This window comes from Vulpes vulpes, chromosome 2, assembly GCF_048418805.1.
Source record: "Vulpes vulpes isolate BD-2025 chromosome 2, VulVul3, whole genome shotgun sequence".
Taxonomy (NCBI): Eukaryota; Metazoa; Chordata; class Mammalia; order Carnivora; family Canidae; genus Vulpes; species Vulpes vulpes.
In genome coordinates this window covers 984,944-1,001,571 of record NC_132781.1, presented here as the reverse complement: position 1 = coordinate 1,001,571, position 16,628 = coordinate 984,944, and the positions used below count along the sequence as shown (strand labels likewise).

Below are 16,628 nucleotides of genomic sequence, written 5' to 3'. Positions count from 1 at the left end.
AGGGCCACGCGGGGCACCGCCCGCCCGCCTCCCCGAGGAGCCCCGTCCCGGTGCCGGTGCCGCCCCGTCCCGGTGCCAGCAGGGCAGTCAGTCGAGGACACGCGCGAGGCAGTGCAGAGACGTTTAATAACAAGAAGGCCTGCTGGGAGCCCAGGCTCAGAACCCCCCGCCGCCGCACGCCCCGCACAGCAAAGGTTGCCGTAGTTACCATGTTTTAGTAAGAAGCAGTAGAAAGGGTTGAGGCCCCTGAGACTAGCCCGGCGGACCAGGTAAGGCAGCCGCGTGCTCCCCCCGGCCGGCCGCGAAATAACCCGAGTTCTGTCCTCGCGGGAAGGCTTGGCCGCCGCCAAGGACGGGTGAGGCGTCCTCCGGAGGCCCAGGCCGGAGGCGGCCACAGCAGTGCAGGGGGCTCCCGCCGGGACCCAGGGCTAAGCGCGTCACCCCGGGAGCACGCTCCGGGCCCCGGGGCCGGCCCCTGAGTAAGACTTCTGCCGTCCGCAAAGTGCCAAGTGTTCCTGTCCACAGCCCCAGGTTACGTGATCTTCCTCCGCTTTGTGCGTTTGGCGCAGCCCCTGCCAAACCAGCCACCTAGCACAGGGGCCGAGCTCAGGGCCGCACCCCGGTCCCCAGGCGGAGGGTCCTCTCGGCTTCTGCACAGCGACTTCCGACTGTGGCTACCTTCTTCACCCGCACGCAGGGGAGTGGCCAGGGCGAAGATGGGGTCCTGCCACCTACCGGAAAGGGAAAGCTGGGTCAGGTGTGCCTGGGGGCCTCAGCACAACCTGCCCCAGGGCGGGAAAGCTGACTGAGGTCGCCCTGCTCCCCTCCCAGTCTTAACTGTGGCCAGGCTTGGCTTAGCGGCAGCTCCACTGTTCCTGAGCTACAGAACAGCGCCAAGAGGGGGAAGCTCCCCAGGAACTCAAAGGTCAGCGCTCACACTAGCTCAGCCTCCGCAGAACTGTGTCCGTGCTGGCGATGGAGCAGGCCGTGGACACCCAGGGTGGGGCAGGAGTAGCCCCGAGAGGGACGGATCACTAGCAGCTCTGGGTCCCACCTTTCACTTGTATGGCCAGGGGCAGGTGGACCAGACCCTCTCCCTCTTCCCAGACTGCAAAACCTGATGGTGGGGGGCTGGGGGGGTGGGGAGGCCAGCTGACTAGGGAGGTGTGGCCTATAAACTACACCATGAAGAGATCATGTGTCTGAGATGCAGAACCACATATTATAAACTTAAGATACAGATAAGCACTGATAAAGAAAATGAGCTAAGTTAATGTAAAAAAAAAAAAAAAAAAAGTACGGTACACAATAGGCCCACATTACAGAACACCACAAACATAACATACAAGAATTGCCAGGCCCAGAAGGTGAAGGGATCCTTAATTCTTGAACCCTTTGATTAAAAGAAGTTATTGATTTCCCCTATAAGACCCTGAAAATTCACAGAGAAAGAAAGTGTAAACTTTTTACTCAATACATACACCATGTCTAAATTATCACAAATTCTGTATTAAGGTACAGTTTAAGTTTCCCCAAAGTATGCCAGCTCCCCAAACCAGGTGCACCAAGAATCTGTTTGACTGGAGTTGCCGAGACCACGTCCCTTCGAGGCACCTTCCCGTCCAGGCTGTCTAAGGTAGAAGGGGGCGCTCCAGGCACACACTGGCACATTCCCTCTCCCCACAGGGAGTCACATCAGCCTTTGCTGATGCCTCAGCCACTCCCTGCAGAGGCCACCAAGCTGCAGTCACACCTCAGACGCCATCTGCAACATCTCAGAGCATTCTCTATGCTCAGGTTCACGAGTAAAGACAGACACGGCCCATCCACACAGGGGCAGGGAAGGGGCGGATGCCCCCGTGCCCCCCTCACCTGCTATAGGGGGGGATCTCCAGGCCCAGCTCATCCATGAGGAGCTGCATGACGTCATCACATTTCCCATGTAGCTTCAGGGCAGCCCAGTCATCCTTCGGGGTCCACTAGGGACAGGGGGAGGCGAGTGAGGACATCTCACTTCTTCGCAATGGCCCTTTCTCAGCCAGACCTCTGTGGCCCCAGGAACTCTCTGGTTCTCCTGCTCTAAGGTCCAGATCTAAGGAGGTGTATCTTGGTGTGCAACTTACCTGCAAGTTCACGATGTAGAGCTTGGGCCTCCGGCTGGGGGGCTTGGTCATGCACCAGAGGCGAGGGTATTTCTTCAGAACCTGCAGGAATGGACAGACAGACAGAAAGAGCCCATGCACAAGAGCGAACGAAGCCACAGGAAGCTAGGGTCCGACACTGATCCAGCTAGGGACTGGCAAGCAGGCTCCCTCCCCTTCTGTCCCGTCCACTCCCTCCTCCATGGCGCTGTTCACGTACCTTTAAGCTGGAACCTAAACATAGGATTGTGTCTGCTTTGCTGGCAGCTTGAGTGGCTGCCTCCCAGTTCAGAGGCTGCCCCAGCGTCCCCCTCTCCCCAAAGTGCACAATGGTGTCCCGGAGCTGGCCCCCACACTTGTGGCAGGCCCGGCCTGTCTGGTGCCGGTGAAGGGCGGTGCGCTCAGTGACATCAAACACCCTCACGTACTCCCTGTTGGGTGTGCAGGCTGTACAGACCTGAGAAGGAGAGGGCACTGTGGGCAGGAGCCGCCGGCCTGCACCGGCCCCCGAAACCCCAGAGGGGCTGCTCACCTCAATGTACATGTTCCCGTGGAGCTCCGAGATGGCCGTCCGAGGCAGCCCGCTCCGCAGGTGGAGCCCATCGCAGTTCTGAGACACCACATGCTGCACCTGAAGGGGAGACGGGGCAGGTCAGCAGGGGTCGGGGGTGGGGTGGGGTGTGTGTGTGCTGGTACTGTGGGGCTGCGTTCAGCCAGGACACCATCCGTAACCCTACCCAGAGCTCCCAAACCAGGGGGGACTCCAGTCCTGCATGAAGCTTCAAAGGCAAAACTGGAATGGCAGGCCGGTCCTAGCTTGACTCAGGAGGGTCCTGGGTGGGAAAGGCCCCAGGCACACCCCCGCCCCCGGCACCCCACCCCCACCCCAACAGCTCTGAAGCACTTGGCGAGCTAAGAGGGCAAATGCTTGCTCTCAGCTAGGAAGGGCTCAGCTCATTACATTTCAGGTAGCTGAAGGACCAGAAGGATTGACCCTTCCCCACGTGGTTCAAAGTGCTCAGCAGAGGGTCTCCAGAGGTTGCCCGCGAGCTTCCCCTGTATGTAGGTACCTTCTGAGGTCTGTGGGGACAATGTGATAGAAACACAGGGGGAAAGAGCCACCAGCAGCTCTGGGCCTGAGATCGGTCCTATACAGGATGATTCACGAGAGAGATTCGAACCCGGAGTCTCAAACCTGCGGTAGGCACTCATCTCAGCGTCCAAGGGCTGACAAGCTATGATGCAGTTGCTGCTCGGGCACAGAGGTGGCCCTCCAGGTCCTGTACTGGGGACCCAGCTAGCCACCTCGGGTTCTTACCAGCTTTTGCTCATGTAAGCGGGCGATGCTCATGTGGGTGAGGGTCGGCTCAGCCTCACTCAGGTCAGCGGCACTGCCAGGTAGAAGGGAGCACAGGGGTGGGAAGCTGTGAGGTCAGGCCCACGCTGCCTTGGCTGGACCGTGTGCGAAGGCTGTGTGAGGGCTGCGCTAGGCCGCTTACCTGATGCTCCTCCCTTTCTGGAGCAGCGTCCACACTCCATTGGGGCCCCGGTAATCTGGGATGGAGGCTGCCTGCACGTCCACAAAGAACATAAACCCGGTGACAATGCATCACTGTAGGAACTGGCACAATTTGCAAGAGTGAAAAGCAAATGTTCCTCTTCATGTGGTGTTCCAGGCTTGTCCTCGCACTAGGCTCTATCCATTCCAGAGGCTCAGCACTTCCTACCACAACCTGCCTGCACCCAGACAGAGGGGCTCCTTCCCTCTGCCCACATCCCTGCTCTCACCTGGTCTAGCTCATCCCTCCAGGTCTCAAGGATCCTGCCGACTCTGGGAACCTCTCCAGCCCTGGGAATAGCCCAGGCTATGTAGCCACACCCGTCCTCTAAACCGAGGCAGAGGACTGGACAGGCTCATCTGTGGGTCCCCAGGGCCCGGCCAGTGCTCCGGGAAGGTTTAGCAAATAGTGAAACCGCAGGTCAGAGCACTCAACTGTCCCAATTCTTGTATCCTGATAGTGTTTGCTGTCTTCCCTTCACAAAGATAGCCAACCTCTCTACACAAGATAAGCACCACTGAACTCTAGTTCTCGATCCAGCGAAACAAAGCCATCACGAGAGAAGACAGTAGCCCAAGATCAAGGACTCCTGTGTTCCCCAGGCTGTGAGTGACCTGCCTTCTGGGGAGCCCTGTCTCCCTCCTGCAGCTGAAGCTTGGAAAAATGCCCGTCCTGAAGAGCGTGGTTCTGAATGACACTGAAGAGAAATCTCAATCAGTAATGCTCAACTACAGAGCAGCACACAGCTGTCTGTAACCCTGTGCAGCACCCCCACAAATGACAGGAACGCACACATCACTGCAGGCAGGAGACCCCACTACCAGGGCTCCAGGGTCTGCAAGTCAGGGTGCTCAGTGCTCCTTACGCATTCTTGTTTTGGAGGCTCTTACTCTCACCCTTGCCCGTAAAACCTTACTCAACCTTCAAGGCCTGGCTTCAATGCTGTCTCGCACAGAAAGCCAACCGGATGGATTTCGCTGCTGAAGCCACGGAGGGAGTGGGATGGGGAGGTGGCTGTCTGCGTTTCCACTCTAGCAACCTAGCACAGCCAGCTTTGCCTTAGCTGTCTGCTTACACGCCATATTCTCATCGCCTGCGGGCATCTTGAGGCTGGAAATCTTCAGGCTCCCCTCTGCTGGGCTTACACTGCATCACGCTCAACATGCACCCACTAAGTAGACAATGACACTCAAAGCTACCCATGTTCCGTGGTCCGAGACAGCTTCCCAATAAAACCTGCCCAAACCCCACCCCACGCATTTCTCTCCTTCCCCTGGTGTACTCTCGTTCGTCCTGCCTTGCTTCCTAGTGACTTTCAACACGGAGAAAACGCGGTGAATGGGGAACCTGGAGACAAGTTCTGGCTTAACTCTGCCCACCTAACCTTGGGCTAGTGATGAACCGCCTTGACTTTAAGTGAGGAGCTGCCCGCAGGCACTGAGGTTTCACGTCCCTCTTACCCCTCCTTCCTTTCTTGTGTCTAAACGGGCATCGCAAAAACTGCATACGTTGAAAAATACTTATCTCCCCAGTGAAGTTTGAAGTGGAATCGTTTCAAGCCTCTCTGGGAAACCACATGGGGAGGGGGCGCTTGGTGGCCGCCCTAGGTCCTGATCTCCGGGTGGTGGGGCCCTGCGCTCCCGGGGGGGGGGGGGGTCTGTCCGAGGGTCTCTCTCCCTCTGCCCTGTGCGCATTCTCTCAAATAGATAAATAAGACTTTAAAAAACGACAAGGGGAGAAAACAGCGGGGCGCCTGGCGGCGTCAGTCGGAAGAGCGTGAAGCTCTACATCTGTCCTGCGTCCCAGCCCCACACTGGGTGTAGAAAGTGCTTTCAAAAATAGACCAAGCAACGGCTTGGAGACAGCACAGCAGAGCTGCTCTGCGCGAAGGTGCGGTTCCTGCGGGTCAGGGCCGGCGCGCAGAGGGCTCTGCCGGGTCCTGGGGCCCGTCACCCGGCAGGGGGCGCCCCGCCCCGGGCAGGGCCGCCTCACCGTGCTGATCCCCGCGCCGGTGTAGACCACCAGGTACTTGGCGTTGCGGACGGCGCCGGCCAGCTCGCGGACCTTCCTGCGCAGCTCCTCCGGGTCGTCGCACACCTGCCGAGACGCCGAGGCCGGTCGTAAGCCCCGCCCCGCCCCGCCCCGCCGGCCCCGGGCGCGCCGCGGACTCGCCTCCTCCTGCCGCCGCTTCAGGCCCTCGCGCCGCCTGCTCCGGCCCTGCAGCTCGGTCACCAGGTCCTCGCTCTCCGCCAGGAGCCGGCCCTCCTCGGCGCTGCGCTCGGCCGCCGCCTTCCTCAGGATGCGCGACACCTGCGGGCGCGGGGCGGGCGGTGAGGGCGGCGCGGGCCGGGGGCGCGGCGCGGGGCGGGCGGCGGCGGCGGCGTACCTGGCGGAGGCGCTCCCGCTGCTGCTCCTCCCGCAGCCTCCGGACCCGCTCCGCCGCCTTGCGCTCCGAGCGGCTGGGACCCCCGGCTGCCATCGCTCCCGGGAGGCCCGCGCTTCCGCTTCCGCCTCCCGGCAGGCCGCGCACCGCGCATGCGCGCCCGGCGCCCCGCCCTTCCGGCCCCGCCCGCGCCGCGCGCAAAGGAGGCACCTGACGGTCTCTTTAAAAGGTGTTTATTGGTCATATACAAAATAAAGAAAACCTTATATATCACAAACATACACTATGTACAGCAATAAATACCCGGGGTCCGGCCCAGTGCCGCCCCCCCTGGACAATAATTTAGCAATAAATACTGCACAGGGCAGGCGGGGCGCGGCGCCGAGGCCCAGGAGGCCCCTCCCCGCCGGATCTTCATCGGCCCGGCCGCCCCGGCAGCCCCGGCAGCCCCCGGACCCCGCCCCTGCTTCCAGCCCCCGGCGACTCCCTGCACCCAGCCCCTCCGCGCCAGGGCGGCCCCGGAGCCGGGCACCGGGCTGCACGGCGGCGCCACCCACTCCCGTTTGGTTAAAGGCTTCAGGGAGCAGCGGGGTGCGGGGTGCGGGGTGCGGGGTGGGGGGAGGGCGGGCCCCTCGAAGCTCCCGGCACGCTCCCCTCCTGCGCGGGCTGCCCAGGCACCACGCACCAAGGCTGCTGCCCCAGCGCGGGGTGGAGACCCGGTGACCGGCCCACGGGGACAGCACACGCTCAAAACACGCAGGCCTGCGGGAGGACAGGCCACAGCCCTGCCTCCGTGCGCCCTCCACGTCCCCCGGCCTGCTCCAAAACTAGACGGCCAACAGGAAGGCAAAAACGCGCCAAAAAGAATTATTCAGTGGCTTCTGGGGGGGGGAGGGGGGGGGGATCGTTACCGTGTTGGTTCCTTTCACCAAACCACAGCCCAAAAAAGCAACTTACAAGATCCCAGAGCGGAAACGGTGCTGCAGGCTGTGGCTTGGGCTGCCCAGCGGCGGATGGGAGCTTGAGCCAACCGGCCACCTCAGAGAGGGGAGGCGACAGGGACAGGAGGGGGCTTGACCACCTGTCCCAAAGCCGGCCGCAGCCGATCAGAGGCGTGGGCTCACGCGCTGACCACAGAGGCTGCTGCTGACCATCAGCCGTGTGCACAAAGACCTGGAGCAGGAGCAGAAGAGCCTCCAGGGGAGACCTGGCATCCGGCAGAAACCAGAGCACCACACGGCTGAGCAGCCACATCTCCTCACCTGGACAAACAGCAGTGCCACCCAGAGCAGCAAGCCAGGGCCACAGGGAGGTCTCCCTGGGGTCATACTCAGGGCAGGAGCTGACTGTTCCCACAGGGCTCTCCTCTGAAATCTGAGTGTCCGTGTTGGGATAAGGGAGGAGTGAGGGCAAGATGGGAAGGAAGGTGCACATCATGGTTTACTTAGCGGGCAAGTTTGGGAGACTTGGCCTCTGCCAAAGCCCTCGATTCGCTGTGTCAGAAAAGTCGGGAAAAAGAACACGACACCGTCACAGTAGGAAAACTAAATTAACAAGAATCAGAAAGACACCAAAGCAGTCACATGTGGACACAGGCTGTACCTGTCAAGAAACCAAGGTGATGGGAGGGAAGGGGCAGAGTGCGGAGTGGCCCCGCAGGGCGGGCTTGACGGGAACAGGATGTTCCCCCAGACCCAAGGAACAGTTGCTCCAAATCCAAAAACCATGAAAGGAAGCATGGCCTCACTAACTCTAGAAGCTTCTTCTATTACCTAAATCCGATCTGCAAGTGGTCTTCTCCTGGTGCCCACCCCCACAGCCCGCCTCTCACCTTCCAAGCCTGTCTCCTTCCTCTGCTCTCCAGGTCTCCAGCCTGGCAGATGGATGACTGCCTCCTAGCCAGGACCAAAGTGGGGACCAGAAGTGGATATGGAGGGCACAGGCTTCTCCCTCTCTTCAGGGACTCTTAGGATGGGATTCCAAATCAGTGCCGCTACAACCAACATCGACAACTTTCATCTGGACCCTAGGTAGACAAAGCCACACGGCAGGGAGGGGCAGGAAGCCACTAAGTATTGAGAGTCAACGGTCAGAATCTCCACGGCAGGCCGACCCGAGTCCAACCGGGACCGGGGAGCATCTAGGGCCAAGAGAAGATAGAATCGGACAGCATGGCCCTGCTTCTATCCCACGGCACCCGGGGTCACACCCGGGGAGGGAAACCCTGCTGCCCACAAAGTCATGCCCCACCAGGCTGCAGTGAGATTCTTTTCACCAGCCCACACCTCTGTGCTTTATAGGGGCTCAAGCCCCCAGAGAAGCTGCCCAGTGACCTCCAGGAGAAGCCAAGATCCATGTGGCCAGAGACCGGGCAGTAGCCTCTTGAGGGCAGGCACCGCAGGCAGCTCCCGTCACAGGCCTAGGAGGAGCTTCCCGAGCCAGGGCTGGAAGACTAGCTGCCTCTGCCGAGGGGCCATGGGGAGGTGGTGGGCTCAGCCCCGGAGAGATGCACCTCCACAAGCTGAGCAGCGCATCCCTGGAAGACACAGATCCCAAAGGGAGGCAAAAAGTGGCCCACAGCCAAGAGCCGGAGCACGTTCAGGGCGAGGTGAGGGACAGGACCTGGCCCCGGAGACTGTAGCCCTTGTCTGACACTGGTGGAGACCCCCCTCACTCCGGCCCGCGGGCAGGGAGAGGGGCCACCCCAGACAAGCCCCAAACCACCTGGTTTCCCGGGAAGCATCCCTTCACAGCATGGAAGCACGGCTAGGATAGGTGGGCAGCAGGCCTCGACACTCCCACATGGGCCATAGGGTTCCCCGGATGGGGCCCACGTGACGCCTGCAGGAACAAGGCTGCGCTCGACGGCCAGAGCCCACGCATGTTGACGAGAGGCCAGAAGGAAGACACCTGGGGGCACCTAGTGACTCCTTGGTCCCTGCTAGTCTGTCACCCATGGCCAGAGGCGGTGGGCATGGAAGCGGTGGGGTCGGGGGGCGCTCTGGGATGGCCCCTGGTCTCACCCACCCGGCCACTGGTTCAGCCCAAGCCTTCCAGAGACATGCGAAGCCAAGGCTGTGCAGAGGTGAGAGCGGCAGAGCCCCGTATCTGATCCTCTGGGGTCCTGGGTCAGGCACCGAGGCAGAGGGGGCCGGGCTGGCGGGCAGATCCCCAGGCCCTGCCGGAGCAGGAGCTGCCCAGCACCCAGTGCAGGCCCAGCAAGCCAGCAGAAGCAAAAACACAACCAAATCCAAAAAACAGACACGGGAATAACAGACACAAGAAGTGACACCCACAGGTCAAAGGTCACCAGAAGCACCAGCACGGGACGCTGCACAAGACCTCACCAGGCTCAGACGACAGCACGACGGCACGACGGCACGGCACCGGCAAGAGACGGAAGCAGGAAGGGCAAGGGAGTAAGTCACTTTCGGTACAATTGCAAAAGAGATAGCAAAGAGGGCGCCAGCACGCGCCTTGTGGTCGCTCACGGCTTGGCTTTTTTTTTTTTTTTTGTCTTTTTTAAAACTAAGTTTTATAAATAACGTCTGATAACTCTGTGTATATAAAAACTAAACTCCAACAGCCACAAAGACTTGTCCATAAGTTTACAAGAAAGGGATTTTTTTTTGTTTTTTTTTCTTTTGTTAAACTAGCAAAGTTTCTATTATACTTTCCTTCCTTGTCCATATATACGGTCAAATGTTCTTGCTTGTTTTTTTTTTTTTTAAAAAGACAGTTTTATAAATACTCTGCAGCTCTTTTTTCTTTAGCTTTTAAACATATAATTTAATAACTTCGTAAAAGGAACTCCTCTCTTTTAAATAAAGGGCTATGTAACCACACAAATAGCTCATGTAAACAGTGACACGGGACCCATCGCAGGACACGGGACACACCCTTCACGTATGCTCACAACCAGTGATTTGGTCTTGTTCAGTGCAATGCGTCAGGCTCGAGCGCCGTGGCCCCTGGCCCAAAGCCACAGAACGCCCTGTCCCTCCCAGCGCCCGTAGTGCCCAGGCTGGTGGCCCGCCCATGCAGGGCCCTCGAGGACGCCCTACTCGTAGGAGCAGAGGCCATCTATGCCCGTTGGCCGCACTGAGAGTGAACCACAGCCCCCTGCCAGCCGGCAGCGGTCAGGGCTGTGGGCCACCAGGAGTGGCCAGCGGCCCCCTGCCCTGGAGCCCTCCCTGCTCAAACTCGCAAGCCCCAGAGTGCGCGTCCGGTGTTCCTCTGTTCCCACGGGGCCAGCCCTGGACTCCAAGCCTGCACGGCCTTGGCACAAAGGGGACTGGGGCGACCCCACACCACCGCCGAACTGACCAATCCCAACGTACAAAACACACGATGACAACGACGAGATCAGAGGGGCTCAGCCCGGCGCCCCCGGGGTGCAGGTTGTGCTTTGCAGGGGAGGGAGGAGGCGGGAGAGGAGGAAAGGAGAGGAGAAAGAAGGGACAGGGCTGCCAAACTCGCCATGCGCCTAGTGGCCCCTCGCGACCCGCCCGGGCAAGCGCGCGTCCCTACGACCGGGCGTCCGTCTTGGACTTTACTATCGTGATGACGCTGGTGGCGGCCACCTTGCCGGGGACGAGGGGCCCCAGGCCGGCGGCGAGGGGTCCCCGGGCTGGCGCCACGGGGCTGCGGGCCACGGTCCTGGCGAAGTTCTGCAGGGCCTCGTACTTGGAGCGCAGCGCGTCGAGCTCCAGCTTCATGCTGGCGTTCTCCGAGGCCAGCTTCTCCACCTCCTGCTGCAGCTCCGCCTTCTGCTTCTCCAGCTCCTCCTTCTGCGTCACGCGCTTGACGCGGCAGCTGGCAGCGTAGCCGCGGTTCTTGAGCGTGCGCCGGCGCTGCTTCAGCTGGATGATCTCCTCCTTGGACAGGCCTCGCAGGTGCTGGTTGAGCTCCCGCACCGACATGGTCACCAGCTCCTCGTCGGTCAGGCTGGTGCCATTCTCTCCCGGCTCCCGCTTCACCTGGGGGCGCGACAGGGCGTGAGGTGGGGGCGGAGGGGGGACGCCCACCCCTGTGCTCCCCGGCTCCAGAGGCCGCCCCCTCTGTCCGCTCACCTTCAAGGCTTTGTTTCCTTTATTGGGGGTCGTCATAACCCGGGGGCACGGCAAGCAGGCACTCTGCAGGACAGGGAGCAGAGGTCAGGACCCCACAGCCCACTCCCCTCTCCCTCCCCAGGCCGCAGAGCCCCCAGCCTCGCCTCTCACCTGAGCCTCTCACCTGACCATTCCCGATACCTGGCCCAGAGGACCACCTGCCACCCTCTGGCTAGGCTGCTCCCTGTGCACCTTGTGCCCAGGAACCCAGTGGGCCTGATCAGGGGAGGGTAACTGAATGAACGGCTGTTAGAGAGGCCGAGACTAGAAAAGGGCCTCGGGAAGAGATGGAAGGGATGCAGGAGGGGCCAGCCTAGAAGGAAGCCGGGAGCTTTAAAAATAACCCCAGTGTGCGCCCCACGGCTGTTCCTGGCGAGTCACGCTGACTCAGCACATCGCTCCCGCTCCCTCACCAGCCTGGCCTGGCGCTCCCCAGGGCTGCCAGCCAGCACAGCCCCGGGGGACCCGCAGCCTGGGCAGAGCGCTGCTGGGGCCAGTGCCCCCGCACCTGTGCACTCCAGGGCCCTACCTCTGACAGCCCCCTCCCCTAGCTGCCCTGGTACGGGGGTCCTGGGAGGGGGTCCCGTGAAGGCTTCGGGGCCAAGACGAGGATGCAGGCAAGTCAGACTTTTCACTTTGAAGAGCTCATGCAGGCGAGTCAGACTTTTCACTTTGAAGAGCTCGACCGTCCTCAGCATTGGTGGGAGCCCCCCCCCCCGCCCCCAGGTGGCAGGCACCCCAGCAGAGGCCGGGCTCAGCCCACCTCCGCTGCCTGGTGGAGCAACCTTCCTGTGGCTTTGGATTGCAGCATCTTGCGCCCCTGCCCCACCCCATCCCTGCTATTTCCTAACAGTGCCCGGTTAGCCACCCAACCGGGGGACCCGCTCAGCCTCCTCCAGCCCCCCCCACCAGGGGTCAATGCCCACAGCTCAGGGAACAACAAAAGGGCTGGGGGGTGCAGACCAAAGGGCCCCCTCGCAGCCATTCAGTTGCCCTTCCCATACCCGGCCCTCAATGCTTTCTCAAGCCCTGCCAAGGACATTTCTGTGCACCTAATCCTGCAATTCTGGCCCAGCCAGCCCCCCACCAAACCCTTAGACAAGGACGCTTCCCTCTCCAACCCCTACTTGCCAGGTTCGGCGCAGAAAGGTAAGTGGCTGGAGAAAAAAAAGGACCGTGGTCTCCCTGCTGCAGGAGGTCACAAGCTCTGCAGGTAGCCCTGGGCTGGGGGCTTTCTCACCCTCACTGGGGAGATACAGCACAGGTGGGGGAGGTGGAAGTGCAAAGCGGCTTCAGGGTACAGCGGCCACCTCACCTAGCCCCGTCCTAGTCCCGGGACGTGCCTCACCACAGCCGGGTTCCCCAGGGCTCTGAGGCAGACCCTGAGGCTGGTCCCATGGCTGTTCCAGAGCAGAGGATGGAGAAGACACCAGCTGGAGGCCAGAAGATCCCCAGGGCCCCAGACCCACCCCGGGGGCTCCCCCAGCCTCGAGTCTGAGTCGGGGTACAGGGACACTCCCCTGGTCTAACCGTTGTCAGCCCAAAGGAACAGCCCGGGCACCAGCTTTTCCCGCCAGCCATCCTCCCTCCACCCCCGAATGCTGAGCACAGCGGTGACTTCCTGGAGAGATCACGCAGAGAAGTGCCGAGCGTGGCGGCTGGGAGCTGAAAAGTGCCTCCTCGACAGATTTCGCCCTCTGCAGAAGGCCTGAACTCAGCACAAGTGCAGCCACTCGCCTCCTAATCAAAGGTGTAGCGTGTGTCTGCGTGCGGTGGGGGAGGGGCAGGCCTCTGCAAAGCCCGTGCTTCAGGCTCCTGAGCCGGCTCTGCCCCCCTGGGACACACAGGTGTGACAGCGATAGCCTTTGGGGAGGGACTGTTAGAGACAGCTCAGGGTACCCCTAGAAGCCAGAGGGAGGGTACCCAGGAGGCTGGATTAAGGAGAAGCTTCCGCTTTTCCCCGTCCCACAGGCTCCGTCATCCTTCCCCGCTCCCCTTCCCCAGAGGCTGAGCCACCTCGTGGAGAGGGCTCGGGCGGTCCCAACAGCCTGGAATCCCCAGGGTGCGCTGGGCCACCTCCTCAGGCTGACAGCCAGCTGGGAAGGGAAAGGGGTTCAGACAGCGCCACCCCTTACCTGGGCCCAAACCAGGATGTGGACAGGTGGCAAGAGCAACACAGCCAGCCCCTGCTCCTGCCCTGGCCCCAAATTCTGGTGGCCCCAACCTAGCGGGGCCTTCACCACCTCCTCCGAGATCCCCCAGCCACTGAAAGCCATTCTGGAAAAACCCAACGACTCAGTTTCCACTAAGAATAAAGGAGAAGACTTAGAGAAGCAGCCCTCGGGAATCTGCATTCCGCAGGTACGACATTGGCGCGGAGAGACCAGCTGAGGTGTTAAACACCTGGCATCGCTGAGCCCAAGGCTAAGTATGCGCGTGTCGTGAGTGCGCGTGTGGGGGGAGGGGATCCCTGAAGACAGACCACAAGGCCGGCCTGACCTAGCCATGAACCCCTAGGCAAGAATAGGCAGCTCTGGTCAAGACAAAACACCCCCGCCCCTGGAGGCCAGGAGCCACCCACAGTCAGGAAAGGTAGCCCAGGCCACACCACCCTCAGGCTGCCCCCCCCCAGTCCCGACACCCACAGGGGCCACAGTCTTCACTAACACCCACACAGCGCAGAGCCCAGCCTCGAGGGGGACAGCTCTGGGGTGACGGGGAGCGGAGCGCCTTCCGCGTGCCTCCCACACCAGCCCACGGGCTGTGCCCCAAGGTCCAGGCGCCCTCGGCCTCACAGCCGCCGCCACCTGCAGGGCTTGGACCCAAACCCCAAGGCCAGTCTGCCAAAGGGGCAGGGCCTGCTCACCAGCACCTCACTCCCCAGATGCCAAAGTCCTGCCGCCCCGTCTCATTGGAGTTTCCTGGTAGAGCTGCACCTGCTCGCCCCTGCCCTGTCCACTGTCCTCCGGGACTGGAGAATCCAGGCACCCCTGTTTCTGCCACTGACTCCCTCCGGCCAGGGTGCATCCCTCCCTTCCCCGCCCAGGGGCTGCCCAGCCCAGCCCACTAGACCAGTCACAGGGAAAGCCTGCTTCCCAGCCTGGCAAGCACGGCCCCCCTAAGCTCCTCCCCTCCTCTCACTCAGAACTATTTCCCAGTTTGGGGAAGTGTCCCAGACGCCGGTTGGGGACCGGGCTCCGGAGGCGAGCACGGCCGGGCTGGCGGGCGGGCGGGCGGGGGCCTCACGCTCCGCCGGGACACGACACCTGCGCGCAGGCCCCTGCACCTCGTCCTCGCCCAGGCTTCAGCTCGCCCAGCAGCCCAGCCTTGAGCCGCCGCCCGGCCCTGGGCCCTGGGCCCTGGGCCTGGCCCCCGCCCCGCTTCCCCTCCCGCGCCCATCCCGCGGCCTCTCAGACCCCAGGCCCCTGGCTCGGCCCCCCCATTAGAACGAGCATCGAGTGACCTCATGCTGATGACTCAGCAAGTCTCCCTCCGGGCCCTGGCACGCGTGTGACGGAGCGAAGCCGGCGCGGGCAGGGTCTTCCCGGGCCGCCACGTGCCGCCCCCCGCGGGCCGCCGGGGACCCCAGCGCCCGGGCCGGCGGGCACGGACACCTGATGAATCAGCAGCCGGGCCGGGCTCTTCCGCCGAGCCGCGGGCGCCCCGCTCGACCCCACCCTTTCCTCCCGCCACTCGGCCGCCCCTCCCACCAGGGCGCCCCGGGCTCCGCCGAGCGGCCCCGCGGCCGCCCCGCCCCGCCCTCCTCCGGCCCCCGCGGCCCACCCCCGGCACCCCGGGCGCCAGGGCCCGGTCGGGGAAACCGAGGCACGGCCGCCGGGAGCGCGCGGGCAAACGAGCAGCGGGGAGCGCGCGGCCCGCCCGCCGCCGCCGCCGCCCGGGGAGCCGCCGCCCGCCCGCCCGCCCCCGCCGGGCCCGACCCCCGCCGCCGCCGCCGCCGCCGCACTCACCCAGCACACTGCGGGCCCGGGCGGGCCGAGGCCGGGCGGCCGGCGGGCGGGGGTCGGGGCCGCGCGGGGGCTCCGGGCCCGGGGTGGGGGCTCGCCGCCTGCGCGGGCCGGGCCGAGCGCGCTGGGAAGGCCGGGCCGGACCAGGCTCGGGATCCGCCGCCGCCGCCGCCGCCGCCGCTCCACAGACGTCACATGATGTTTGGTCACGTGGGCTCCATTCATGAAGCGGCGACGGGCCGGCCGCGGCTTAAAGGGGCCGGAGCGGCGGCGCGGCGGCACTGCGCGTGCGCGGGGAGCCGCGCCCGGGGCCTCGCCCTGCCCCGCGCTCCCGCCGCCGCCCCCGCCGCCGCCGCCGCCGCCCCCGGCTCGCAGGGGCCCCGCAGCGCCGTCCAGCGCCCGCACCGAGGGCTGCCCTGCGCCCAGCCCTGGAGGCGCCCGCGCCGCGGCCCGCTCCGCCGGCGAGACCCTTCCCGCGCCGTCGGGGCTGTCGGGGCCGCGTCTGCCCCCGCCCCGCAGGGACCTCTCGGGGCTGCTCGGCTCCCCGGGAAACAGGCCCCTGGGGAAGGGCCGTCGGGGGATCCCGTCGCCTCTGCACTTCCCCTCTCGGGCGTAGAGCCGGGCAGGGCGGCTCACCTGGCCGGGCAGGCCCGGGGCGCCCAGGTGAGCCGGCGCAGGCGCAGCGAGAGGCCGGCGGCGGGGTTTTGGTGGGAATTCAGGGCCGCCGCCTGAGGAAGGCCCCCTGCAGAGGTCCCCAAAGCCAGGGCGCGAGGGCGCCCGCAGGACCCCTCTGTCCCAAAGCGCTGAGGACATGGCGCGACCTTGCACGGGCCGTGGCTGCAGTCAGAGACTCCGGGGCCCTAAGACATCTGGGCTGTGACTCTTAATTTCTTTTTCTTTGAGGATTTTATTTGTAAGTCTCTCCACCCAAGATGGGGCTCGAACGCACAACCTCAAGATGGCACGTCCTACGGACGGAGCCAGCCAGGTGTCCCCGGGCCATGACTCTTACAGCCAACTCGATATACTCGCAACCTCGAAGGCCTGCCCTTGAGGACGGAAGTGCAGTCCTGTGGCCTCCAGCTCCACCAGCCTCCCCACCGCCACCACCAGCTCAGTTCTCCAGGCCACACCTGGTGGGGACGTAGAGTCTGACCGACTGCTGGGCCAGGGGCCACTCCACACAGCAGGACCCTGGCAGGCCACGCGGGCTTGACCTGGTGCCGCCCAGCTCAAGCCGGGAACCACGATGCCATCAGGAAATAGAAGCAACTGGCCCCGGGGCTGGGACCACCATGGGTGCAAGCTCGCTGGCTAATCCGCTCATGTTCCCACACCCCCGACTCCTCAGGCCTCACAGGAGGGAGTCTGGCTGCCGTTTATGCACGAGAGGTGACTGAGGGGCTGCTTTATCAGCCCCCTGCTGCTCTGCTCTTCTCCCCAAGGAGGCTCCTACTCTCAGGAAGGAC

General features: G+C 63.2%; 2 protein-coding genes across 15 annotated transcripts; both read right to left on the bottom strand.

Annotated features, from left to right (window-relative positions):
- Nucleotides 1-107: 107 nt before the first annotated feature.
- Nucleotides 108-6,282, bottom strand: SIRT7 (sirtuin 7). Of its 2 annotated transcripts, XR_011999277.1 has the most exons (11): nt 6,087-6,282; nt 5,873-6,010; nt 5,693-5,797; nt 3,641-3,711; nt 3,460-3,532; nt 2,674-2,772; nt 2,362-2,598; nt 2,124-2,204; nt 1,873-1,979; nt 1,347-1,432; nt 108-731 (listed from the first exon to the last, which is right to left on the bottom strand). XR_011999277.1 is itself a non-coding variant. In XM_072745873.1 (10 exons), the coding sequence occupies exons 1-10, from the start codon at nt 6,177-6,179 to the stop codon at nt 533-535; spliced, it is 1,203 nt and encodes a 400-aa protein (XP_072601974.1). In that variant the 5' UTR covers nt 6,180-6,275; the 3' UTR covers nt 108-532. The 2 variants fall into 2 exon arrangements, 1 of the variants encoding a protein (XP_072601974.1); XM_072745873.1 differs by lacking the exon at nt 1,347-1,432 and having other exon boundaries at nt 6,087-6,275.
- A 3,513-nt stretch (nt 6,283-9,795) lies between these two features.
- On the bottom strand, nt 9,796-15,345 carry MAFG (MAF bZIP transcription factor G). Of its 13 annotated transcripts, none has more exons than XM_072745894.1 (3): nt 15,163-15,341; nt 11,156-11,218; nt 9,796-11,062 (listed from the first exon to the last, which is right to left on the bottom strand). In XM_072745894.1, the coding sequence occupies exons 2-3, from the start codon at nt 11,189-11,191 to the stop codon at nt 10,610-10,612; spliced, it is 489 nt and encodes a 162-aa protein (XP_072601995.1). In that variant the 5' UTR covers nt 11,192-11,218; nt 15,163-15,341; the 3' UTR covers nt 9,796-10,609. The 13 variants fall into 13 exon arrangements, with proteins under 13 accessions (XP_072601995.1, XP_072602037.1, XP_025855741.1 ...); XM_072745936.1 differs by lacking the exon at nt 15,163-15,341 and adding an exon at nt 14,658-14,783; XM_025999956.2 differs by lacking the exon at nt 15,163-15,341 and adding an exon at nt 11,724-14,164.
- Nucleotides 15,346-16,628: the final 1,283 nt, after the last annotated feature.